Here is a 27,069-nt window from a genome sequence, read left to right as displayed (position 1 = left end):
CTGCATTTATTTTTAGTAGGAAGATGAAGGTTACCAAACATTGGCAACTCTGTCTGAAACAATAGCCTTTAACTCTTAATTAATAGTAATAACACTAAAATGCTTAGATACATGAATTTTATTTTTGCTCTTTGCTCAATATTAAATATTCTTAATCTCTCAATTTTTAAATAAAACTGTTCTAAAAGTAATGGTACAAATAAGTTCACCAAAATGAAAAAAAAATCTTGTAAGATTTCAGAATTAGACCTCAGACAAAGGAATGGGCATTCTGTTTAACTTGATTGTGTGAGAAAGAGAGCACTCAGGTGAAACACTTTCACCGAAATCCATTGGGCTTGGTGAGTGGTAGATGACTTGATGTGGGACATAGACATGGAAGAGGAGAGTTGGGGTGGGATTGAGAGGAATGGAGTCTTAGCGGCAGGAGTACTGTGAGACACCATGTAGGAGTTGAAACATAGATGAGCATGGAGACTCACTAATTGTCCTTATAGTCCTCTCTTTTTAGCTTTTTTTTTTTTTTTTTTCCTTGTGAAGTGACTGATAGAGAATTTAATTTATATAATAACTAAAGACATTTCATTTACCTATGTGTTTATTCTAAACTATGCAATATAAAGACAATATTTAATTGATTTTTGGTAATGTAAACCTTTCTGCAACCATAGTCCCTAGTTTGAAGACCATTTGCTTTAGATAGTAAGGGGTGTCAGTGAACATAATTAAGGAAAGTAATACATTACACCTTTAAAAGTTAATCGCATACATTAACTTTGATAGACCTAAAAGAACAAAAGCCTTACATTAACACAGACAGAGGGTTCTGTACTCACACATGTTTGTGATTCATTTAATGTAGAAATGACAAGGTGGTGTATCACCATTTATATTCAGCTAAGTAACTATTGATTAATTATGTACTTGCTTGAGAAATTACACTACTCATTTACTATGTTTTAATTTATAGTATCTGCAAATTTTATTTAATAATTCACAGGAAACATGTTGAAAGATATACAATCACAGAAATAAAAACAAATATATTCTGCTGGCCTATTTTTTGTATACCTTACTGCATAGGTAATTACTTGCAGCACATATAAAACTGACATAACATTTTCCTTTTATATGATTTATGCTTGAATTAGTTGATAATTTCTTATTGGGATTGTGTCATCTATTATTACATGAACCATTGTCTGGTGTTGGGTGCAAGAAGTGTTCAACATTTAATAGCTACCCAAAAATAAAAACAAATTGTGATTTCTAATTACAGTGAGCTAATGCCTTGCTTGCCTAAAGAAGGTATTTTTGCTGTGGATACAATGCTGAAAAAGGGAAATGCTCAAAACACTGATGGTGCAATCTGGCAGTGGAGAGATGACCGAGGTCTGTGGCATCCTTATAACCGAATTGACAGTCGCATAATCGAGGTATAATTAATTTCTTCTCTTAGAATGGTAAACTTCATAGTTTTTTTTTTTTTTTAAATTCCAATGTGTTTGAAACAACAAAGAATAGGTCTTAAAACGACGTTTTTACCAGGGTTCAAAAGCATTTTTTTTTTTTTTTTTGCTATGTATCAGTTTGTTTGTGTGTGCCGCTAACTTACTTGTGTGAATTCTCTTTGCAGGTAATGTTTCTTTTTCAGATTTCAATATTGTGTAATATTGTTTTTTATACTATAGAGCAGGGGTGCCCACACTTTTTCGGCTTGCGAGCTACTTTTAAAATGACCAGATTGAAATGATCTACCTACTTTAAAAATTATACATATACTGAGTATACTTTATACATAAAATATATGTTGTCGTACCTTGCATAACTGAATAACCTTTATGGCACAATAACAATTAAATACATTTATGGTCACTGCAGTATTTGGATTTAATAATCTTCATATGGTAAAAGGCTGACTTGCATAAATAAATAGAGCCGAATAATGCAGTCAAGGAGGTAGCACATTTCCTCATGTTTGGGTACTTTTCCTCTGTGAGTAAGTTCCAAAACTGTCCAAGAGCCCCAGACTTCAGCTTATTGTCATCCTGTAGTGTCAAAACCTCATCCTCCACTGTAGAGGAGTTTTAGGTGAAACAGTGTTGCAATTTGTGATGCGGATGAATCACCCTCAACATCTTCCCTAAATGGATAGCACTTAAATGTAGCGATTGGCTCAAGTAAAGCTTGAGTCTTGAAACCATCTGCCAAAGTCTGACAGGCAATTTTCAATCCGCTCTCTAGCGTATGTGTATGCGCAACTTGACAGCATACGCTACAGAGCGGATTGAAAATTGCATCTCCAGCTCTGACGCGAGGTTTTGGATGTTCCCCAAATATCACCCGGAAAGATGCTCCGGTGTGTCTGCCCTTGCTTTTGAATTCAGCCGAGTGAAAAATGATGGCTGTCCGATTTAACTGCGATTTTAGTTCCCTCTCCTTTCTCTTTCTCAGATCACTTTTCAGTAGGAAGTCAGTTTTGTAGTTTTTATGAACAGTTTGAAAGATGCCTTTCCACATTTTCCTTCTTTGGAATAGCAATGATATATTGACAGATCAGACAAACTCACTTCGATTGTGACATTGTGAGAAAAAAAATCCTCTTCCAATTTCACATCCAGCCCATATCCTCCCCAAACAATTTTTTTTTTAATCCCTTCTTTAGTCGATATAAATTGTAAGGCTAACTAGATCACTTAGCCGGAGTTTTGCAGTAGCTCATGAGCTTTATCATGTGTGCGGGATGACCAGTGCGTAAGAAGAAAAGAGATCTCAGACTGGCCGCCCTGTATGTCAATCAAGTGGCAAATGCCATAAGGAAGATATATGATAAACTAATATTTAAAAAAAATTTATGAACGCAACGCGATCTACCTGCACTACCTTTGCGATCTACCGGTCGATCGCGATCAACGCATAGGGCACCCCTGCTATAGAGTTTTATACTGAGTATGATTATCTGTTGTATCATAAATTTAGTGATTGGATCAGTTAACTGCTTAAACTGAATAAATTCTGCAGTCCTGAATGGCATTTTAAGACAGCATACCACTTTTTTGTAAATTTTATTAACAAACGTCAAATTCAAACAAATTCATTCAGTGGTTCTTTAAATGATGTTGTATATAGAAGGTCTCCGTTTTCATTTCATAAATCAATTTATTCTTCAGTTTATACTCATTCTTTGTGCAAGTTAGACATATTTTAATTAGCATTTAAAATATATCTAGATTTTGTCTTTTAGTTCAGCTGCAGCATCCTTTTAGCAGATGAGTAAGTTTTTGTTGTAGTCTTGGTTTTGAAGTTCAGCAGTTACCACACATACATTATGTGGATAAATTCAGAATTAGTGGTAATGTCCATGACTTGTAGCAGATTAATACACTTAAAAACTTTTCTGAAGTATTGATTGTGGTATGATAGCTTTACCTTGTGGCTATGCCACCCTGAGTTCTACCAGTTTTAGCATGAAATTACTCTGGGTTCTCCATTTTTTCCTACTTTCCCAAAGATATGCACATTAGGTTAATTTGCAACTGTTATTTTGTGTATGTTTGGATGTGTGCATGAGTAGGGCCTTTAGTAGATAGATGCTCTGCCATAGCTTGTATCCTGCCTTGAAGACAAGTTAGGATTTGGTCTTGTCTCAATTCTGAATTTCATTAGGCTTGCTTGACAATATTTTATTTGCCTTTTAGTAAAGTATAAAAAAAAAATACTGTCCCTAAAAATCACAGCTCCCTGCCACCAATAGACATTTCTCTATATAAGTAAGTAGTTATGTTTTGTATTTCGAGGTAAATATTCCCTTTACTGGCATACTTAAGATTGTGCTGTAGGTCACTGCTTGAAACATCCCTCACTTGATTTGGCAGTAAAACACGGTACACAAAGTAAATTTTTTTATCAATGAGTTTTTTTTTTTATTCATTAAAATGACAAAAACATGCATCCTTTAAGTCCTTATTTGAATGATAAATGTCTTTGGATTAAAAGAATAGTGGTAAAAATGTCAAGATGTGCATCTCTACAAAGCTGACTGTTGAATAGTGGTTGGCAATGCAAAAATATACTTAATTTGTTTGTTCACTCCAGTGTTACTTTAGTGTTTTTTTTTGTTTGTTTTTTTTTAAACCATAAGTTTTTGTTTCTCTGTTGCTTTCACTTGTCATTTCTTTTTCATTATCTTGTGACAATTTTTAGTTTATCATGTTTTGGTTAGTTCTCTCATTTATTTATTTTTTTATTTTGAGAGAATAATTTCAGGTTAGGTCTTGTTTTATCTTAGAAAAATTTCGGTTGAATGAAGGTTTAGCAGTGCATCCTGTGTCTACATAGCAAATGGATTATAAAAATGTGCAGATATGAACATAAGACTTGTCTATACAGTAATCCCTCCTCGATCGCGGGGGTTGCGTTCCAGAACCCCCCGCGATAGGTGAAAATCCGCGAAGTAGAAACCATATGTTTGGTTATTTTTTTATATATTTTAAGCTCTTAGATACTCTCCCACACTGTTTATAAATATTCTCCGCACAGTTATACAGTAAACCCTCGTTCATAGCGGTTGATCCGCTCCAGACAGATAAAAGAATTTCGAAGAAGTAGATTTCTTTATTTATAAATCTAATATTTTCGCAGTTAGAGCATTGAAAACCTGTTTACGACCTTCTAAATACGTTTTTTAACATTATTAGAGCCCTCTAGACATGAAGTAACATCCTTTAGTCAAAAGTTTAAACTGTGCTCCATGACAAGACAGAGATGACAGTTCTTTCTCACAATTAAAAGAATGCAAACATATCTTCCTCTTCAAGGTGCGCCGTCAGGAGCGGAGAATGTCAGAGAGAGAGTAAAGTAAACAATGAAAAATCAATAGGGCTGGTGCGCTTTTAAGTATGCAAGCACCACGATAAAGTGGCGCAATGAAGGGATCAATGTGAAGGTAGCCTTTCAGCATTTTTTTTACAGGCGCGTCCGTATCTTCTAAGCAAACAGCCACTGTGCAAACAGCCCCTCTGCTCACACCCCCTCCATCAGGAGCAGATAATGGGGCCAGTCATACCTCCCTGATGGTATTGCATGATGGCTAAGTATCTGCCAGTATTTCTCAGAGAGAGTGACAGACAGAGAAAAGCAAACAATGAAAAATCAATACGGGTTGTTAGAGCTTTTAAGTGTGGGAAGCAGCGCGCGGGAAGCATATCGCATATCATTGAGGAGTTTTATTTAATATGTAATACATGCTCTGATTGGGTAGCTTCTCAGCCATCCGCCAATATCGTCCCTTGTATGAAATCAACTGGGCAAACAAACTGAGGAAGCATGCAACATAAATTGAAAGACCCATTGTCCACAGAAATCCACGAACCAGCGAAAAATCTGTGATATATATTTAGATATGCTTACATTTAAAATCCGAGATAGAGTGAAGCTGCGAAAGTCGAAGCGCGATATAGCGAGGGATTACTGTACTAACATCATTTGAAGGTTTTGTAACGCGAGTTATAGCAGTATACTTCTGATCAGGGAACAGGCTGTTTGTTTTGGAAGCACTAGATATTTTAAACTCTGCATTATGTACTTATTAGCTTTTGAAGGTTTGTATTTTGTATAACCTGCTAAACGTTCATGATGTCATAAATACAGTCCCAACTACAATTATCGGCACCCCTAGGAAAGATGAATAAAAGCGGTTATAAATAATTCCCCTTTTGCTGAATTGCCTTCATTTTACACTGAAAAAATTAGAGAAATAGCTACATTTAACTGAAGTAAAATTATTCTGAAAACATATTCAACAAGAAATAATTTTTAGCAAAACCACATGTGCCACAATTATTACTACCTCTCCATTTAACACTAGAATTCCTGAAGCCTATGAAAAAACTTGTAATCCCGGCCCATCTTAAATCCCTTCATACCTCTCTATCAGCATCTTTTGTTTTGTAAACGTGTCTACCAGCACAACTTTGTGAACATGCCCTTGTAGATCAAATGCAGGAAACTCTGCACAACGTAAAGGGGCGGCAAAAGTGTGTTGACACCTACCACCTGCAGCTATAGACTCCTCAGTACACAAGCGACTCTCCACACTAGTGTTTAGATCTGGAAGGTTACGTGCCCAAAAAAGAAGTATGACTGCATTCTCGTACTATTGTTCTCGTACTGAAGTATCCGCATGCAGTTTTTGTGACATTGCACATGTTCTTTGTGAGCATGCCCGTGTCTGTCAATCACAGGAAGCTCTGCAGTCTAAGTGTGACTTTACACTGTAGAAAAATAAGTAAATAAATCTAGGTAAATAACATTCAGTCTAGCTTTTATATAAGTAACATGTAAATCCATCAGCCATCAGAAAACATAATCAAAAATAGGACTTTGCACGATACCTTGGGGAGCTTTGTAAGCGCTGCTTTTTCTTTGATGGACATGTGTGTGGCACATTGACTGGTAGGATGATGCCCAACCTGTTCCATCCAAGCGGTGCCATCTTTCACCTTTACACCTGGTGCAGCTGCATCGTTCTTATGTGTGAGTGGACGTTTCTTGCAGGGAGGGCTTCTGTTCTCTTTCTCCGTTGTAGAACCCTCATCATCATCCAAGTTCACCTCTGTTATAGCACGTCTTTATGTGAAAACTGCAGTGTCAGATTGGGGGGAGCAAGAACATGATTGGGAGAATAAAAATGAATTAAAAAAAAACATAACTTAAAAGTACCATAAACTTACACCGGCTATTACAGAATCAAATCAAATTTATGTTTTTATTGTATAATAGTAAGAATAATAGCAGTTCACTACTCAAAACAGGCGCGCTTGGAATTAAACCAGTGACCTTTTGATTACTAGTCAGGAGTTCTTACCGCTGCGCCAACAAAGCTATTGTGTCAGCATTGTACCCTGAACTGATTTCTTTTTCTACAGTTATATCTTTGAATAAAAGTGCGCTTGTTTTGCCATACTTATACCTTTTGTGAAAGTGTTTATTTAATATTTGGACTTCAGTCTTCACACATTATACACTTCATGGGTACATTTTGTCAATTATTACTAAAATATGAAAAACATTTCTTTTTTAGTTTTGTGTTCAACAATTCCTTCCTTGCACTTCATCCTACGATTTACACAGATTGTTTTAGACACAGAACACACATGAAATGTATGTATTCCAAATGACAATATATTATTTACCCTCTACAACTCCAGGCACCACACACGCAGATAAGGAGCCTTGGCTTGAGTGGGAGAACTTTTTTGCTTAAGATAAGCTCCGGTGGTGAGGGGGATGGGATAGCAGACTGCTTGGGCTGATGGACACTTTTACAAAACAAAAGATGCTGATGGAGACGGGAGAGCGGATTTAAAGTGGGCCGGGATTACAAGGTTTTCATAGTCTTCAGAGATTCTAGTGTTAATACTTTGTACAACGTCCCCATGCCAGTTAAACAGCGGTGAGTCTTCTCCTATAACATCTTATAAGGCTGGAGAATGTAGAGCAGGCAATCTAAAACCATTCCTCTTTACAGAGTTTTTCCAGATCATGCAAGGTCCTAGGTGCTCTCTTGTGCCTACTCCTGTACAGCTCAACACACAGATTTTCAATAGGGTTTAGGTCTGGGGACTGAGACAGCCATGGCAATAGCTTGATTTTGTGTTCCTTTAACCATTTTGTGTTGATTTGGATGAATGTTTTGGATTATTTCCAGGAAATCCAAAATGATCCAGTTTTAAATTCTTTGCAGAATTAGGCAGTTTTAAATTTAAAATGTCCTGGTATTTTAAGTTAATGATTCCATATTTCCTAACTAGGTTCCTGGGCCTTTAGAGGAAAAACAGCCCCACAATAGTACAGAAAGTTCACCATTTTTGACAGTGAGGAATAGGTTTTTTCAGTTTAGCCATCCTTTTATTGCATACCCACTTTAAGAGTTTGTTGTCAAAATTTTTTTTATATATATAAATAGAAGTTGAAAGTTTTGGAGACCTGGTTGATGCCAAGATGCTACTTCTTATGTATTTCTCTAACATTGATCCTTGGGGATTTTTCCTCCCCTAACCCCTCACCCCGTGGGAGCGGTGGCTGTGAGGCTAGGGATTTGCACTGGCAATCAGAAGGTTGCTGGTTCAAATCCTGTAAATGCCAAAAGTGACTCTGTTTCTTTGGGACCTTGAGCAAGACCGTTAACTTGCAATTGCTCTGTCTTGTGTATGACGTTAATCTGCATCCAGTCCTGCATGGGTTGGTGGCAGGTTTGGCACTCCATCTACCATAAAACCTCACACTGGTTCCATTCAATTCGAACTAGTGCGGTGCTGAGGTGTCACCTGTTACATGGCTGCACTTGGGTCCTAATCTGCGATCCTGAATTGGTTTGTCATGTGGTGGGTGCTGGGAATGTGCTGTATCAGTGCCATTCTCCTCACTGTGCTAAACATGGGTTGTCTGATAACAGTTCCAGTTCATGTGAATTTTTGAATATTACTGTCACTGTAGATTTGTGCCTTTTCAAGCTATTTTATCGCTGCCATTCCCTGACTTATGAAGGTTTTCTCTCATTTGAATTGTGTTCTCTTATCTTTCCTGTTTTGTTGAATGAATCGGGGATTTGGCCTGTGTGCCACCTCATAATTTTAACCCAGTGAGACAGGAAGTCATGGCTTTCTGCTTGAAGCTTCCTAAACACTGTGATCAACTTAAAACATTAAGACAGAATTGGAAAAGTTCTTCCTTTACACTTATTTATAAGAACTTCCTGATCGCCAATAACTGTGGCACATTTGGTTTTGTTAAATATAATTATTTCTTAATAAGAGATTTTTTTTTCTCCTAAGTAAGTTTACTTCAGCTAAAGGTTTAATCTCTTTTTTTCAGATTTAGATCACTCTCACAGCCCTTTTTACTCATCTTTTCCATGATGCCAATAATTGTGGAAGGGAGACAGACTGTAGCTATACTAATACATGTTCTCTACCTTTGTTTTCACTCAACTTAGGTGACCAAACAGCAGCTTTCAGCAGGGGCAAAGTGAAAATTTGTTCACTAATGTAACCTATCATCATTTCAAAACATCCCTCAACTTCTTTATAGACTTTTTTCAAGCAGTTTTAAAAGTGTTTTTAAAGTTGTCAGGTTAATCCAATTTGAGTTCCATAAAATAGTCAAGTCATTGTTTATATACTTGTTGTACTTCAAGACAGGACCTCTCCTTTTACAAGAATTCTTTGCTGTGTAAACCTGTTCAAAAACATGTCTAGGTAGCTGCCGACTCTCATGCTCAGGCTTCATAGCATTTAGTGCAAAAGGAGGGACAGTCAATAACTAAGGATGGACTTGATGTTTCCAAATATTTTGTTATATTACTCTGAGAGCACGATTATTATTAGGCAATATGGCAATCTATGCAAATGTGACCAGATTTTTTGTGCACTACAGCACAAACTTAATAATGTATTTATTAAAGTCACATGTTTATTTAACATGTTATGCCTCAAGGTCTTTTTGGCATTATTGTGTCTAAATTTGATTCCTGAAAATGAACAGAAGCAGCTTGAAATGGCTGAAGAGTATTGAGTATAACACTTAAATGTTTAAATGAAAATGTATGAGAAAAAATTTTCACACCATTATTAACTAAAAACAATTAGGTGTTTTAGGGATTTTCAACAGTACAACCCCGGGATCAACTTTCTTTTGTGCCCCAATCTATCAGGTTTCCTCGTACCAAGTTTTGATTTCATATCCTATAGCACTGCATAGTTGTAGTGTTTCTGTCCATATTTGGAAAAGTGTGTGTATATATTTGTTTGCAACGCTTGGTTATACTATACAGTGGTGTGGAAAAGTATTCCCTTGAAAGTCATCATCATTTTTTGCAAGACAAAAGATTTGTGCACATTTATCCATTCAGTGTTTTTAATGTGAATTCAAATGCTGTAACAATGCATTCTCAAAGTCAAAATAAACCATTTTCTGTAGATATTTAACTGAAGGAAAAAAAACTCAAGTTATTGTTGCACAAGTATGTAAATCTCTGTGCTTTGGAAGCTCCAGGTTTACACAAATGACAAATCACAAATGACTAAAACGTTGCCATAATTAAGTACCACTTGTGTGCCCTGTATATCTTGCTGGATATAAAAAGCACCTTTTGTTAGGGCCATAGTCTTTGTTGGACAATCACTGCAAAAATGAATACAAAGGAACATTCTGTTGATTTAAGAAACAAAGTCATTGAAATGTACAAGGCATGAAATGGCTACAAAAGAAGCGTTTGAATGTCCCATTAACACTAGAATTAGAATTGTACAATTGTAATTCTAGTGTTAAGCACTGTTGAAGCTATCATCAGAAAGTGGAAGGTTCATCACAGCACACAGACTGTTATTAGAATAGGCCTTCCCTCAAAACTAAACATAGTAAGACATCGACTAGTGAGTAAGGGTACCAAAAACTCCAGCTGTCACTCTCATAAGTCTGTAGCTGAAACTGGAGTTAAAGTTGCATGGGTCCATAATTTCAAAAGCTCTCCATAAAATGTGCCTCAATGAGAAGGGCCATGTAAATGCACATATGTAATTTGCTTTAAAGCATGAGAAAGACCCAGTTAAGATGTGAGAGAATGTTTTATGGTCAGAATTAAGCAAAATATAACATTTTGGCCAGGCTTGAAACAGGTATGCATGCCGTTAAACTAACACTGTCAATGCCTCAAGAAACACCATACCTAGGACGGTAAAATATGGTGATGGCAGCATCATGCTATGGGGATGCTTTTCATGTGCTAGGACTGGGAATGTTGTCAGAGTTGAAGGGACAATGGATGTACACAAAATACAGCACAACACTGCACTAGAACATGTTCCAGTTTCCTTTAAACCTATGGCTCAGGAGAAGATTCATCTTTCATCATGACCGTAACCCCTAAGCATAAGGTCAAAGTGATCTTGGAATTGCTGAAAAAAAGAGAGGTGATTGTTTTGTAATGGTAAAATCAGAGCCCTAATCTTAACCCTATTGAGAATCTGTGGCAGTATTTGAAAGCTGCTGTCCAGGGCCACCATCCCAGCAACCTAGAGGATCTCTATAGATTCTGTCAAGAAGAATGGGGAAGAATCACAATGTGTGAAACTGGTACATACATACCCCACAAGGCTGTTATTACAGCAAAAGGGTTATCAACAAATTATTAATGTGTAGGGCTTGAATACTTCTTCAAATCTTCAGTTAAATGTTTGCAGAAAATGGTTTATTTTTAATTTGAAAATGTATTGTCATAGCTCAAGATTTCACATTTAAAATACTGAATTAATAAATCGGTGCACAGATCTTTTGTGATGCAGAAATTTTGCACACCACTGTAAATTATACTGAAAAATCAAGTGTAGCTTTGAATCTTTCAGCAAATGCACCCTCAGTAGAGTCAAAGCTGTCACTAGAATTTAATGTAGAGTCTTATTCTATATCACTTAACATTCTGCAACATTTTTAAGACTTCCTTGACCGTATGCATTTTCCTAGTACAAACTTCAAGCCTTGGCATACTGTATATGTGTACAAATCACCTATTTTACTAATGTAACAGACCAAACAATATGGAAACGTATTATTTATTTGGAAGAAGAAAACCTTGGATATGTTAAAATACTGTTACCTTTGATTAACTTGTGGGTTTCGTGCCATGTACACAAATGCCTTTTTATTCATGTATGTGAATAGATTTAGTCTGTTTTGCTCATATCCAAAAGTTTAAAAAAAGCTAAAGCAGCTCAGTTGTAATTTTACATAGACGTTACTGGTTTCTTGTTCAATTCAGGGTTTATTGTTGAAATATTTAGTCATCAAAATCTGTTTTGCTTTGTTTTCACAAACCAGTAATTTTGTGCAGAGTTTTAAGGTTATTTGCTTCATAAGTAATATTCATAATGGGTGGGCAAAGTATTTCAGACGCTTTAATTTCAGTGCAAAATCTACATAATTGATGACAACAAAGATTGTTACCCCCAACCTTTGTGAGGTTAGAGATGAGGGAATTCCTCCCTTTCTTCTTTCTATGTTACTGGAAAATGTTTTGGTTTATTTAAAAATTACAAACAACAGTTTAATTTCCATCCATTTTAATTTAATTGTACAGTGGAACCTCAGGTCACATACGTCTTGGACCACGTACAAATCGGGTTATGGCCAAAAAGTTTGTCAAACTTTTACATCTATTCACGACCACACACTCGGGTGACGAACAAGCCAGTTTCCCTTCCGGTTCAGACGACGATGATTTCCGCACATGTTCAGTCTCTCCCTGTGCAGCGAGAGAGAGAGCATGCGCGAGAAGGCAGTTAAAGAATGTACCGGGCTTGTTTTTAAAGAGACTGCTTCAAGCATTGTTTTAATCTCCTTGTATTTAATGAAGACTTTTTTCTATTGGATTTTAACCTCCACTTCTGTTTTCATGGGATAATTTATTTATTGAAGGATTCTGAAAGCACTGCACTTTATTTAATTTGGACTTTGTTTTTGATTGTTGTTTTGTTGATTTTAATAAAAGCACTTGGCCCTTTTTGCACCATCCGATTGCTCCATTGTAGTGCCTCACTCTCGTGCTCATCGGTAACATTACCGACAGTGACGGGTTTAAGGGCTCCCGGAAGCAAGATGGGAGCATGCAGCGAACCCGCATCGTCACAGACTTTACCTGAAAACTGTAATCTCCTCTCCACCCAGTTCCTCCTCACTTCTTTCATGCCAGAACTTGACTCATGCACGGTTATTTTTCTTGGTTGTTAATGGTTCGTTTTTGTATAAATTATGGATTTCTCAAATGTTCATTTTTTTTCCCTGTGCTTAAAACTCATTAAAAAATGTTTACAGAGTGCAATTCGTACGGCTATAGCATGAACTCTTGCAATGTTAGTTTTCTCTGTTCAAGGTTTTCTCAGTGTTATTCAATATTTTTACATTTTGTTTACTATTACACTGTGCATTCTATGGTATAATTAACTATTTTTGTGCTTAAAAGTCTTTAAAAAAAATATATATATATATATTTACATACAGCTCGTACAGTCTGGAATGGATTAATTGTATTTACATACAATCCTATGGGGGAAATTACTTTGGGTCATGACGAAATCAGGTTGCGACCAGAGTTATGGAACGAATTACGGTCGTGACCCGAGGTTCCACTGTACTTGGTTTTTAGGCTGGTGGTTTTAATCTCAAGTTAGTTTCCATTTTCCACTTTTCATTTTAAGAAAATGTTTTGTTTGTCATTTTAGTTTGTTTTCAGCATTAACCTTGGGCTCACTTATATTATGATAAACGGTCTGTATTTGAATAACAGTATACTCAAATTTTGTACACGGGTTAGTGTAAATAATTGAATTGTGGGATGTTTTTCAAGCTGATAAAGTTGTCTCCTTACAGTCATGTTATACATTAATTTGCCACTTTTTTTAATGCAGTGCCTACAGACCCTCTAAATGGTACCCTTGTGAATAATTGCTTGAAAGTGAAGTAGTGTAAAAAATGCAATGATAGAGTATTAGCAATGGTAATATCATTTACCAGCAAATTGAATATTGTACAGATGAGTCACTGTTTTGCAAGGTGGCAGAGTACAGCAGTCTAAAGTGCTGTTGCTTTTCACATTTGGCATCCCACTTTTTACTTATGTCTAGTCATTGTCTCCATGCAGTCTGCATGCTATGTATGAGTGAGTATAGTTTTTCTATACACATACCTAAAGACATGCTCGCTACAGCTCTGCTTATCCACAGATCTTGAGTCCTGGTTTTGTATCTTGTGCCTGGTCATTAGTATTGCCAGGTAGTTTCTTCCTGAGGTGAGCATGGTGTTTCCATACACATCCCCAAAGATGTGCAGTACAGATGAGTTGGTGATTACACAGTATTAGAATTGTAGATGGATGTAGGTGTGCAAGTGGGTTTAAAAGATTGCATATTAATTTGAATCCTCGGAACAGTCTTGCTTTAAGTGATTTAATCACTGCAGCATTAATGAAAACAAGCTACAGAAAAGCATACCTGTGCAAGCTGAAGGGTTGCCATAAAAGGAGACAGGCAATGAGGTGACGAGCACAGCAGAAATACATTAAAAATTGGAAAACATCGCAAAAAAAAAAAATTCTGAAAATTACATGATTATGCTTAACAATATTTGTGCAATTTAAAGGCAAAGTTCAATATTTGAGGACATTGTTCATTTGAAAATGGACATGTTTAAGTTTTTTTGTTTACACATTTGTACAAATACACAGTAGACCCCACAAGAACAGGAACAGCGTTTTTTTTAAACTTATTAAAAAATGCTTCACTAGACAATACTATTTTCAGTGACAAATTATTGTATTACTATTTTTGTGAAAAAATAATTCAGTTTGAAAAATTATCCTTCAAAATTGTTCAGTGGTTTGTGTTAAGAGAGCAGTGTTTCTGCGTTTACTTTGTTCATTGGGGGGTTATCTTAGTGATTCTTGCATCCAGAGTATTACCTGTATTATCATACCACAGTCATTTGTGGATTTCAGCTAAAATGCTTTCTTTCTTGTGGTGCTTCCCAATTACCATGCTTGAACTTTACTTGTGTTTTTATACTGCTTAGGCAAAGTGATCTTCAAGCAGCTTTGTTGCAGGTATTTGTTTAATTGGGATTTCAAATTATTTTCCACATTTAGTTTTTCTCTTTTTGGTTTTCAGTACTTTCAGTGCAGAAAAACCTGCCACGCAGGTATGTTCTGTCATTGGTATTTGTTTGTGAGATTGTTCCAAAATTCTGACAAATGAATGGCATTTTCAAACTTCCATCTTTGACTATTTCATTTAATTCCTTTTGTGACCCCAAATCAAGACAATCAAGATCTGGACTCAAATAGATTTTTGATCCAGTTTAAATGACGATTGTCCAGCTCTGGGAAATAGTCAGTGAAGTATTTCTTCAGGTGTGGCAGACATGACGATATTGTTGATGGGATTATGTCTGCTAGGTTCATTGGAGGTTCCAAGCTCCTGGTGAATGACCGGGAACACTATAGTATTTCTTTTGTTTAGCGTTTTCTGCCAAAGTTTTTTGGTATAAAATTTTTTGGTATAAACAAACTTTCTTGCAAAATAAGATTGCTATGATCGTAGCCTTGCATGCTCTGATTAAAGATATTTGAAAGTTGAAATATGTAGGCCAGGTATGCAAGCTTTAAAACCCACAACTGGTTGTCAAAACAGCTGAGAAATTGCGATCCTAGACAACAGAAATTCATGCAGCTTTTTGAGGAGATCAAACACTTATTGTAAAACTACCCTGCGTGACAACCACAGGAATTCAGAATTTAGCAGAAGGCTTTCAAAACTGCCCCCCATGCCCTGTACAGTTTGGCCAACAGCCTGTGTTCAAGGGGACGTGCTTTGATACTATTTACATTTTTAACAATATTTTGAAGAACTTGTTGCAATTTGTCCATTCTTTTAGAGACAAAATGCTTCTCTGTGAAGCATGCAGTGTATATCTATAGCATCTGAAGTTTTGGCCTTTAATAACATGATGACTCCATTATGCTTGACTGTCATGACGGCGGCAGTGTCATCCATACAGATGCCCATGCAGTAAGATCAATCAGTCAAATTTGTCTGCTTGAATGTGTTTAAAATTTTAAAAATCCCCTGACTTGTTGTCCTACCCCGAATTTTTTGCAGATAAGAAGGCTCTTTAACAACCTTTCCCTCTCCAGTAAATCTGCTGCATTAGCTACATCTTTGCTTTCGTCCAGCTGCAATTCAAACCAAGGGCTGTTGTGGTTTTTTTCTTTTTTTTTAATTAAATACTTATTAAATACTTTTTCCAGTAATTGGTCTGCTACATCCTTGGCCATGTCAGATATCCTTCCATACACTGTCAGTTTTATGGGCAGCTTCCTCACCAAGCAATTCCTGAACTGTGTCTTGGTCACCAGTAATATTGGATCTTCTCCAGCTGTGTGAACTTACTTTGCACAGGCAATGCAGTATAATGCCAAAAAAGAGCATTCAATGCCTATCTGAAACTGTTGCTTGCTGTGTGAAAGTGCTCACTTTTTTCACAAGCAGAGCTGCTTTCCTTTGGATAAAGCCAACATATTTCCCAACATCAGCTGGATCCTTTTGATCTAGATGTCTTTTCAATTTAGATGGTTTTAGACAATTGTTTGACAGTTTCCTGACAAAGAACACATTTGTGGTAATCAAGTCAGCCTTTTTTCTTAGCCAGCTCAAATCCAAACTCTTTGTATGAAGCATCATACTTACTAAATTTAGATTTTGCTTTATAATGCAGAACTGGCAGGTGGGTTTTTTTCAGTGTGTTTCCTTTTTAAAAAATGATCCATCATTACGTATGTTTTAGCATTCAGTGCACTGTGCCTAGCTGGCTGTGCACTGCTTTAATTCCATGATGCAACGTGTACATCCACAGTAGCTTTCAACTAACATTTGAAAAATGTGTTTATCAATAGGCACAATTGGCAAGTGCACTAATAAAGTGACAATATTATTAAAATACAAGGTGAACTAGACAAAAGCTTTGTTTACAACTTTTTAAATAATACAATCATCCATCCATCCATTATCCAACCCGCTATATCCTAACTGCAGGGTCACGGGGGTCTGCTGGAGCCAATCCCGGCCAACACAGGGTGCAAGGCAGGAAACAAACCCCGGGCAGGGGTGCACACACACACCCACACACCGAGCACACACTAGGAACAATTTAGAATCACCAATGCACCTAACCTGCATGTCTTTGGACTGTGGGAGGAAACCCATGCGGGCACGGGGAGAATATGCAAACTCCACGCGGGGACGACCCGAGAAGTGAACCCAGGTGTCCTAACTGCGAGGCAGCAGCGCTACCCACTGTGCCACCCTAATACAATCATATTGTAGTAAAATATCACTGTGGATGCCCAGGGGACTGCTGACCCCAGGTTGGGGACCATTGTCCAGTACATGGGTGTTAGTTATCTGGAAGTGGAAACTACATCACTTACATGCTGTCTAGAAAAGGTAGTCCCTCAAAGTGCTCTGTTCCAGCAAGAAAAGCTATGACGCAAGGCACAGAGAGATTCAATAGTAACTTGGTAGGAGCCTCAGAGATTATTGCACCAGGCATCCATGTTAATGCTATTTAAAACTGGGAATGTGGCAGAAAGAAACTATTACTCAAAAAGAACCATGTAAATGCATGTCTGTGGTTTGCGAAAAAGAATACCTGACCCAGTTACTAAATGGGAATTGGTTTTATGATCAGGATGATTTTAATCAGTTAGAAGTCAGTATCTGGTTACAATAGAAATAAGAAACGGTGGTGGAAATTGCAAACACTGCATTATCACAAGCTAAAACCTAAAGTTTGCATGAAAGCTCATCTTTCAGCAGGACAGTGACCCCAAACACAGGGCCAAAACAAAATTGAAGTTGCTCAAGGCCAAAAGTGATCATCATGCAATGGCCCAATCAAAAGTCATGATTTTAGTCTAATCAATAATCTTATTATTCAGAATGATGTTGTTTTATTCCCACTTTTACCCTAACATAAAAAACAATGTTACGTTAAATTGTTTTTCAATTTTATTGCTTTGGAATTAAAATGTCACAAAGAACAAAATTAGTGTAGGGTTTTCTGTCTAAATGTTTGTTGGGTCTAAAAATGTAAATATGGATTATATTTAAATCCTACAGGTTGCATACATTTACTACTGTCTCTTATGTGCCAGTGTGTGTTAGAATTTCTGGAAAAATCCTGAGGTAGGACAGCACTGTTCCAGACCCCCAGCTTGTCTTCTATCTGTGTCATGTTCACACTGCTTACATGTTGGGTTTTTTTTTTTTTTAATAATTTATCTCTCTCCCATCTAGGTACTCCATTTTGTTTATTCAGTCACTTATAGGTTAGTTTCCTTGGTTTCTCTAAAAGAGCATTTGTGCCCGTTGATATACTGTCTTCTCATATATGACTTAATCCTGCCTTTTTTACATTGCTGCAGGGATAGGATTTAACTAAACCGAGCTCTGCCTAATGCTGAATAGATTAAGAAAATGGAAGAATGAGATGTTTTTTGAATTCATATTAGAAAATGTCTATTGACTCTTCATTCAGAAAGCTTTAGCTCAGGATAAACTTACTGTGTGACTTTTTCCTGCATTGTTGCTTTAAGCAATTAATAAAATAGCATATAGCATTGTTTAAAGTAATACCATAGGAATGTTCCAGCAAAATCTGAATATTTTAAATAAGGTAGTGAATTATAGTACATTTTCACATTTTTAGTTTTTATAAAAAGTTTTTATAACTTCATTTTTTTCTTTTGGCTCTTTGTTTTATTACTGTTATAATCAACTATTGAATAATAATCATGCAGTAAATCTTAATTCTGAAATGAATTTCTTTTGCACATTAGTGTGTTATGTTTTAGTTTCAGTGATATTGAGCTTTTTTTTTTTTATAAAGCCTGATATCTGTATTAATATAGATGAGCGCAATGTTTTAAACACTTTTCCATCTTTTAAGTTCACATAGTTGTTTAAAAAAAAAACAAAAAAACACTGATTTGTATTTCATCTTTATGTCCCAGCTATGTCTCAGGCATTTCCTTTTCATTGAATAATTGATAATTTGCTCTTATCTTTCTGCTCACAGACAGCTCATCAGAATGGTGAAGATGAGATTAGCTTGTCCACCCTTGGACGTGTTTATACTATTGATTTTAATTCTATGCAGCAGATCAATGAGGATACAGGGACGGCACGAGCAATTCAGCGAAAACCCAACCCTTTAGCCAATCCCAGTGCAAGTAAGCGATTCCATGTTATATATAGCCTGAAGAGTATGGTATATCACGGTGTTGAATTATTTAAAGTTCGTTTAAATTTTTTGCCATCATTTACTTGTTTTAGTTTGGCATCTGTGCATTTTACAAATCAATACAACACTTTTACTGAATGCACATATACTGTTAAGTGTTTCTTTTGGTAAAATAAGCAATAATGTTTGCAAACTTTGAAGCAGCAGGGCAATTATGTAAAAAATTAATAAAATTATTAACATTACATCCTAGACTTATAATTTAAATTATGTATTTAATTGTAATTTCATTAATTTTGAATACTTAAAAAATGCCAATATAAGTGCTGTTTATTTTAATCCAGTTTTCAGGTTCATAGAGTTGGGATTTAGTGATAAAAAAAGCATGAGATGATAGTTCTGATACCTTATCTGGCTGCAATGTGTGCATTGGTTTTCATCATAAACCTCCCTCTAAAGATCACTTAGACAAGGGTCATTTCTTAAGTTGTCTTTGCATATTAACTGTACCTACCTCACATTTTTAACAAGATGCAGAACATTTCTACCAAGCTTGCATTTATGATGACATCTGACCACTCATTTCAAATGATGATTTATTTGGGACATCTATAGTTGTTATAATAATAATAACAACATACAAAAACAATGAGACGGTGTTCAACTTTTTAAAACTAGAATCCCAGAAGCATATGATAAAAGTCGTAATCCCAGTCCACCTTAAATTCCTTTGCACATACACATCATTTGTTTTGCAAATGTGTCGTTTAGCACTGGGAGCAAGCAGCCTGCTATCTTATTCCTCACTGATGCAGCTCAAGTCGGACAAAATGTTCACCCAGCTTAAGTCTGTTTTTCTGGGTGTGAGGTGCCTGGAATTGTATAGGGTAAATAAAATATTGTTATTTGGAATACATGCTGTAGACATGTGTGTTCTGTGTCTACAACAATCTGGGTAAATGTAGTATGGCAGGAAATGGCGAGGCAAGAAATGTTGAACACATAACTAAAATAAGCTTTTTGCATGTAATGGTACTAATGACAAAATGTTGACATGAAGTGTATAATCCCCCGATCCTCAGGAGTGCCATTCCTTATTTAGTAAAAGAACCCAGTCGTTCCATGGGAGGAAGTCTATCCGAGACTGGTCATAAAGCTTATGGAGCCATTTCTGGACAAAGGCAGAATCCTAAGAACAGGCAACTTCTTGTCGCTTTTGCTGGCTAATTGACTGCTGCACCACAACACAGCTCTGCTTGGTACCATAAATAAAGTGCAATGGTAGTTTCCACCTGCAGCTATAGACTCTTCAGTACGCGTGCAATGGTACAGCGAATGTAGACAGACTTCTTCTTTTAGGACACATACACAGTCAGCTTGGCGCTGCCAGATTGAAACACTAGTGACTGAAACTGCAAACTGAAGTGACTTTAGCTGCAGGTGGAAGCTACCATCACACTTAACGTAATTGATCATTTCTTAAATAATGAGTGGCATTACAGATGTAGTTTGTCAGCATGCCTATGTCAATCAAACACAGGAAGATCTGCAGTCGTCTTGTGACTTTATGCTATAGGAAGATAAGTAAATAAATATAGGCCAACAACATTCAATATGGATTTTATATAAGTAACCTATAAATATTTTTTTTTAATATAAAGACCATCAAAAAGCATAATCACAAACAGCATTTGGAACAATACCTTGGTAAGCTCTGTAGGCCCTACTGTTTTGTTGAAGGATGTGTGTTTGGTAGATTCACTGGCAAAATGACGCCCAACCTCTGTTGCATGCAGACTGTGCCTTTACTCCTGGTGTAGCTGCCTTGTTCCTATGTGTGACTGGATGTTTCTTACGGTGAGTGCTTCTGTTCTCTTTGTTCGATGTAGAACCCTCATCTGACTTCACCTAACAGTGTCAGATTGGGGGTAGCGTGGACTTGACTGAGAGAATACAAGTGAATAATGTAAAGGTTACTGTGTTTTTGGGTTTTCTTTACCATAAATTTACACTGGCTGTTACAGACTCTAATCAAATGTATGTTTTTATTCTATAATAGTAATAATAATCGCAGCTAACTACTTAAAACAGTTAATGCAAGAAAGACCAGGAATCCAACCTGCAACCTCTTGACTATGAGACAGCAGTTCTTAACCTCTGCACCAGCCCAGTGGACTTGTTGCATCGTCCCCTAACCCAATTTCTTTTTCTTTGGTTATATTCTTGAACAAAAGTACACTTGTTTTTTATACCTGTACCTTTTTGTGAAAGTGTTTTTGATATTTGGACTTCAGTCTTGTAACATGCAAAAAGTTTCTATTTTAGTTTTGTGTCCAATATTTCTTGCCTTGCATTTCCTGTCATTGTACATTTCCCCAGATCATTGTACACGGAACATAGATGAAATGTATGTATTCCAAATAACGATATATTATTCACACTATACAATTCCAAACACCCTGCCAGATAAAGAAACTTCAACATCTGAGATGACTTCATCTTCCTCCGTGGGGGGGATGAGTGAGTGCCAGTGCTGACTGACACATTTCCAAAACAAAGACACTGCTGAGGTGTAAGGGAATTCAAGGTGGCCAGAGATCATGACTTTTTTCATAGGCTTCAGGGATTCTAGTGTTAAAAAATATTAAACAGTTCACCTGTGTTTTTGTTTCTGTAGTTATTGAAGTGTTACATCAGCCAACAATTTTCCAAATTAATTGAACATTGTAAATGCATTAATTTGAAGCATGAATAATGAGTTTTAGTAATTTTGTATTGTAAATTTATTTTAAACTGCACATTTAACCAATAATTATTTTAGTATATGCATAACATTCCTTACAGTGTGGCATTTTATGTATACTTGTCGCTCTTGCACCTGCATTCAACTTTTCTCATTTTGGGTTCAATATATTGCGTAGCCACATTGTTTACATTTCCAAATGTGTAATGTATAGGTAGATGCACGAGTATGTGTTTGCATATATACTGTTGATTGCAGATGCTACTTAAGTGAAATTTTTTTGAAATGTCAACATCTAGGAACAATCAGGTTTTACTGAAAGACAGCAATGTACAAGACTTTAAATGTTAAATCAACAGGTAAAAAGTAAATTGTGTAATTTACACTTGTTTCTCCTACTTAATATTCTGTTGACACTTTTTACCTTGCAAATTTTGGCATTTTAGAATAAAACTGCATTATTTTATTGTTATGAAAAATTACAATTAACTTCCTCAACCATTATTTTAAACTTTAAAGGTGGACATTTGGAGGTGAAGAAGGAAGATGCAAGAGCACAGCTGATGAAAGAAGATCCAGAACTAGCTAAATGCTTTATTAAGACTTTGTTTGGTGTGCTGTATGAAGTATACAGTTCTTCAGCTGGTCCTGCTGTCAGACATAAGTGCCTTAGAGCAATTCTTAGGATTATTTATTTTGCAGATGCAGAGCTTCTGAAAGATGTGTTAAAAAATCATGCAGTTTCTAGGTGGGTAAGGCTTTATACTAATAAAATGCATGTTTCAGTGTTCATTTGTTCTATGAAATTGATTTTTTCCTTATGACACATTTTTATGATGATGTAGTAGTGTTTATCTGATAATTTTTTAATCATCTAGTATTGGTATAAATTTGCCATGTTGCTTTAATGTTTTGGTGTTTTTTTTTTTTTTTGTTTTTTCCAGCTGCAAAATTACACATACTAGCTCATTATTTTAAAATGATATCTTAATTAGCTTTCATAAAGCTTGAATTTTACATTTAGCTGCTTATTTCGATACAATATAATAAGCTTCCATAATGAACGTCAGGTATGCTTGGATTTGCACCACTATTGTCTTGACACCTTCCCAGCATTGTATAAAACCTTCATCTTTCACTGTGCAAATTGTTGAGCTCACATGGTGGCTCCATAGCCTTTTCTTTTTTTTTTTTTTAAAAAAAATAATGATTCTAACTGGGCTGTGTGGGCTTACCTGATCACGGTGTGCTTGTTGGCAACCCCAAGGCTCAATCCTTGATCCAGAAGAGAGTCCTAGTATCCCTGTTCTGGACAAAATTTGATCTGCCCTTTGACTTAATGGGAACTGTTATTAGGGTCATTTATAGATAGTTTTTTCCTTTGACCTCTCTGCTTAGTCCAGTATTACATGGGTAAAACTATCAGGTGCGGGTATCTCCAGATTCTGTAGATAATTTTTTAATAAGTTATGGCAGCTGCTTTAAGTAAAGACGATGCTTTCTGTATTAGTATGCATTGCGTCACAGCAAGTTTGCACCGCTACTTATCTATGACATAATGGTTAATGCTGTATTCATCAGAACTAAATCAGTGCTTAAAAAGTTGTGTGTAGTTTTTTTGTTGGCAATAAAATATTTATGCATTTGATGGAACATTGTTTATTGGAAACTCCAAAGTACCGAGAGCACAATAATCTTAATAATGGTGGTACCTTCACTGAATTGCCAACATACTGAGAATGAATGAAAATGTAATGTTGCTTTCACTGTTGTCTTTGGTATTTATTTTTTATATCTTAGTAAACTACAGTCTAGAGAGGGCTAGTATTGTGAGAGTAAACTTGAGTTTAAAATGCTTACAATCCACACTTGGAATGCCACAGAGATTTCTTATTACCCAATAAAGCAGAGATTTAAAGTACTAAATCAAAATAAGATATTTAGAATTACAAAAATTACAACTTGAAATTTAGGGAGTATATTTGAAGAAACAAAATATGAAAATTTGTCATTCTTAAGACAATACATTTTTACAAAACTTCAACTCATTTTAAATAGATTTGTATCTTACCATAGTAAACCTTAGTTTTGTCTTCTGTTTCAGCCACATTGCTTCTATGCTTTCAAGTCAGGATCTCAAAATAGTTGTGGGGGCACTACAAATGGCAGAAATTTTAATGCAGAAGTTGCCAGATATATTCAGTGTTTATTTTCGAAGAGAAGGTAATCAAAATCTTTTCTGCTTCTTAAAATAAGATATTTACTGTGATTGCTGTGATGTATTTTTCCTTAAATTTTATAAATTAACATGCAGTAATGTTTTCACATCGGTTGACCTTCTGCTCCAGCCTAGATTGTTGCTTGACATTTTCAGTACATACCGTGTTTTATTTATTCTTAGATTTTATGAAGTTGTCATTTTTACTGAAGTGATAAGAGTCTAATGAAAATAAATCAAGCTTGGTGCATCTTTTACTAAAAAGTTTCAAGAGTATTAAATTTAGCATCAAGAGTTTAAAATGAACACTTAAGATACCTTCACAACCTTCTCTGTGGAGCTTTATGTCTTCTGCTCTCAGCCAAGATACCTTCACAACCTTCTCTGTGGAGCTTTATGTCTTGTGCTCTCAGCCATTATTTTATTCAAAGTGAATGTAAATTACAAATGTAGAAAACTCAGTTTATATTTTGATGAAGAAATATATACAGCATGTACAATGAGGCAAATAATTCTTTGATTCATTGCTGAATTTGTAAGTTTGCTCACTTAACAAAGAAATGAACAGTCTCTAATTTTTATGGTATTTTCATTGTAATGGAAAGAGACAGAAAATCAACCAAAAATTTAGAAAAAATGCATTACATAAGTTATAAATTGATTTGCATGTCACTGTGTACAACCCAGCCAGAATTATGGCTCCCACAGGTTGCCAATCAGTCAGTCAATCAATCACATCACAGATCCAAAACATACCGCAAGTCAACAAAGGAGTGAAGTGGGTAAAGAAGAAGCACATTAAGGTCATGGGGTGGTCTAACCAGTCCCCGGACCTCAATCCTATCAAAAAATGTGTTGAGGGAGCTGAAGCTTCGAGTTGCCAAGCAGCAGCCAAGAAGCCTAAAGGATTCAGAGAGTTTCTGTAATGAGGAATGGGCCAAAATCACTCCTGAGATGTGTGCAAACTTGGTGACCAACTACAAGAAACGTCTTACATTTTGTCTGTGCTGAAATTCCAAACAGAGAAACTTTTCCTACATTATGGTACAAAATTCATTAAACACAAGTCTCACAGACCTCATTTAAAAGATTCAGCTTATTGGGACACGAAAGATTTCAAATACAGTATTGTTTTTACAGATGTTCTGAAATGAAAGTGAAACTAATGAAATAGCAACAATTCAAAGAAAAAAAAAATATTACAAGTGTGTATCCGGAAAACCAAACACAGAGGTTGGCGAGCGAAGCCCCCTAGTAGTAATAATAATTGCAGCTCACTGCTCAAAATGACGAGTGCCCAGATTTGAACCCGCAACGTTGCTGGGCACATCACATCACACAACTGGTTTCACTGTTGTACATCGCCGACTCTACAAGATTATGCAAATGAAGACTGGTATGACTAAAAGTCACTGGAAAAGCCATCTAATTTGAAATGGCCTTTACTTAACTGAATAAATGCTAATGCTTTTTATTTAATTATGCAGAAGTTTCAGTGAAGTTCTGTTCCTCATGAAATTACATATGATGCAATGGTGAATTAGTAACATGGCATCACACTTCCATAATAAGGTTTAAAAGGGAGATATTTATAAGATTTTCTAATGTCCACAGAATTGATTTAGTAGTAACATTAGCATACATAATGTAGTAGCCTTACATTCTAGTCTCTCTTCATATAAAATCTTTTTTTAAAAAAAAAAAAAAAAAAAAAAAAGTGATTCATACTAATTTTTCTGAATGCAAAATTGCAGCTGGAAAATATTCCAGCCAATTAAATAGATCAATTATTGATTTGTAGCACTGTATAGAGTAACAACCTGCACCCACATGGGTGTACCAGAACCTGAGAACCACTTCCCTTCTGTTGGTTGATAATTCACAATACCCACAAGTATATTTTAGTTATGCCAAAGTAAGACAAAAGTATTGAAAATCTATAAATTCAGGCTCTATTAATATGCTAAATTTCAATTTGCTATTTAGTTTTTTGTTTATGTATTTAGGCAATTTTTGTTTTGGTTTTCTACAAGTGATCAGATGTAAAGGTCTTATTTGGGGTTTCTTTCAACTCCTAGGTAAATGTTTAAGATGAAAAATTTAGTAAATATTGATTGTAGCATTTGAGAGAAAATTGTGTAGATGGTTTAAGGAATTTGTTAATGTGTGTGTATTGTGTGTGATGTACTGTATATTTAGATATACATATATATATATATATATATATATATATAGATATATATAGATATAGTGATATATAGATAGTGCCTGTATAGTAATGAATAAATCTAATATACACAAAGTTGATTTAATTCACTTTTGTGAATGGAATTACTTTCACTTTTGAATGGAATCAACTTTGTCATGATATTCTAACTTTATGGACCGGCACCTGTATATAGATATAGATAGATAGATAGATATAGATATATACAGTCATATGAAAAACTTTGGGAACCCCTTTCAGACTGCATAATACTTTACTCTACTTTCAACAGAAAAGATAACAGTGGTATGTCTTTCATTTCCTACGAACATCTGAGTAATGGGCTGTTTTCCGAACAAAGATTTTTAGTGAAGCACTATTTAGTTGTATGAAAATAAATAAAATGTGAAAACCTGGGTGTGCAAAAATTTGGGTATCCTGGTAATTTTGCTGATTTGAATGCATGTAACTGCTCAATACTGATTACTTGCAACACCAAATTGGTTTGATTTTCTTGTTAAACCTTGAACTTCATAGACAGGTGTGTCTAGTCATGAGAAAAGGTATTTAAGGTGGCCAATTGTAAGTTGTGCTTCCCTTTGACTTTCTTCCGAAGAGTGACAGCATGGGATCCTCAAAGCAAGCAGATCTGAAAACAAAGATTGTTCAGTATCATGGTTTAGGGGAAGACTACAAAAAAGCTATCTCAGAGGTTTAAACTGTCAGTTTCAATTGTAAGGAATGTAATCAGGAAATGGCAGGCCACAGGCACAGTTGCTGTTAAACCCAGCAGCTCTGGCAGTCCAAAAAAAGTACAGGAGCGGCATATACACGGGATTGTGAGAATGGTTATAGACAACCCACAGATCACCTCCAAAGACCTGCAAGAACATCTTGCTGCAGATGGTGTATCTGTACATCGTTCTACATTTCAGCGCAATTAACACAAGGAACATCAGTATAGCAGGGCGATGAGAAAGAAGCACTTTCTGCACTCGCGCCACAAACAAGTCGCTTGTTGTATGCAAATACTCATTTAGACAAGCCAGATTAATT

The 27,069-nt window shown here is 35.8% G+C and overlaps 1 protein-coding gene across 13 annotated transcripts in view; it reads left to right on the top strand.

The window, feature by feature from the left end:
* trip12 (thyroid hormone receptor interactor 12) overlaps positions 1–27,069 on the top strand; it is a 268,901-nt gene that overhangs the window by 170,991 nt on the left and 70,841 nt on the right. For 8 of the 13 annotated variants that reach the window (XM_039760085.1, XM_039760076.1, XM_039760068.1 and 5 more), the window contains 4 exons: positions 1,280–1,436; positions 18,682–18,835; positions 22,109–22,337; positions 23,694–23,812. In XM_039760085.1, coding sequence (XP_039616019.1) covers positions 1,280–1,436; positions 18,682–18,835; positions 22,109–22,337; positions 23,694–23,812 — 659 coding nt within the window. The remainder of the gene's footprint in view (positions 1–1,279; positions 1,437–18,681; positions 18,836–22,108; positions 22,338–23,693; positions 23,813–27,069) is intronic. The other 5 variants (XM_039760102.1, XM_039760094.1, XM_039760059.1 and 2 more) reach the window with 1 other exon arrangement.

This window comes from Polypterus senegalus, chromosome 1 (genome assembly GCF_016835505.1).
Source record: "Polypterus senegalus isolate Bchr_013 chromosome 1, ASM1683550v1, whole genome shotgun sequence".
Lineage (NCBI taxonomy): Eukaryota > Metazoa > Chordata > Cladistia > Polypteriformes > Polypteridae > Polypterus > Polypterus senegalus.
This window is presented reverse-complemented; position numbering and strand designations above follow the sequence as displayed.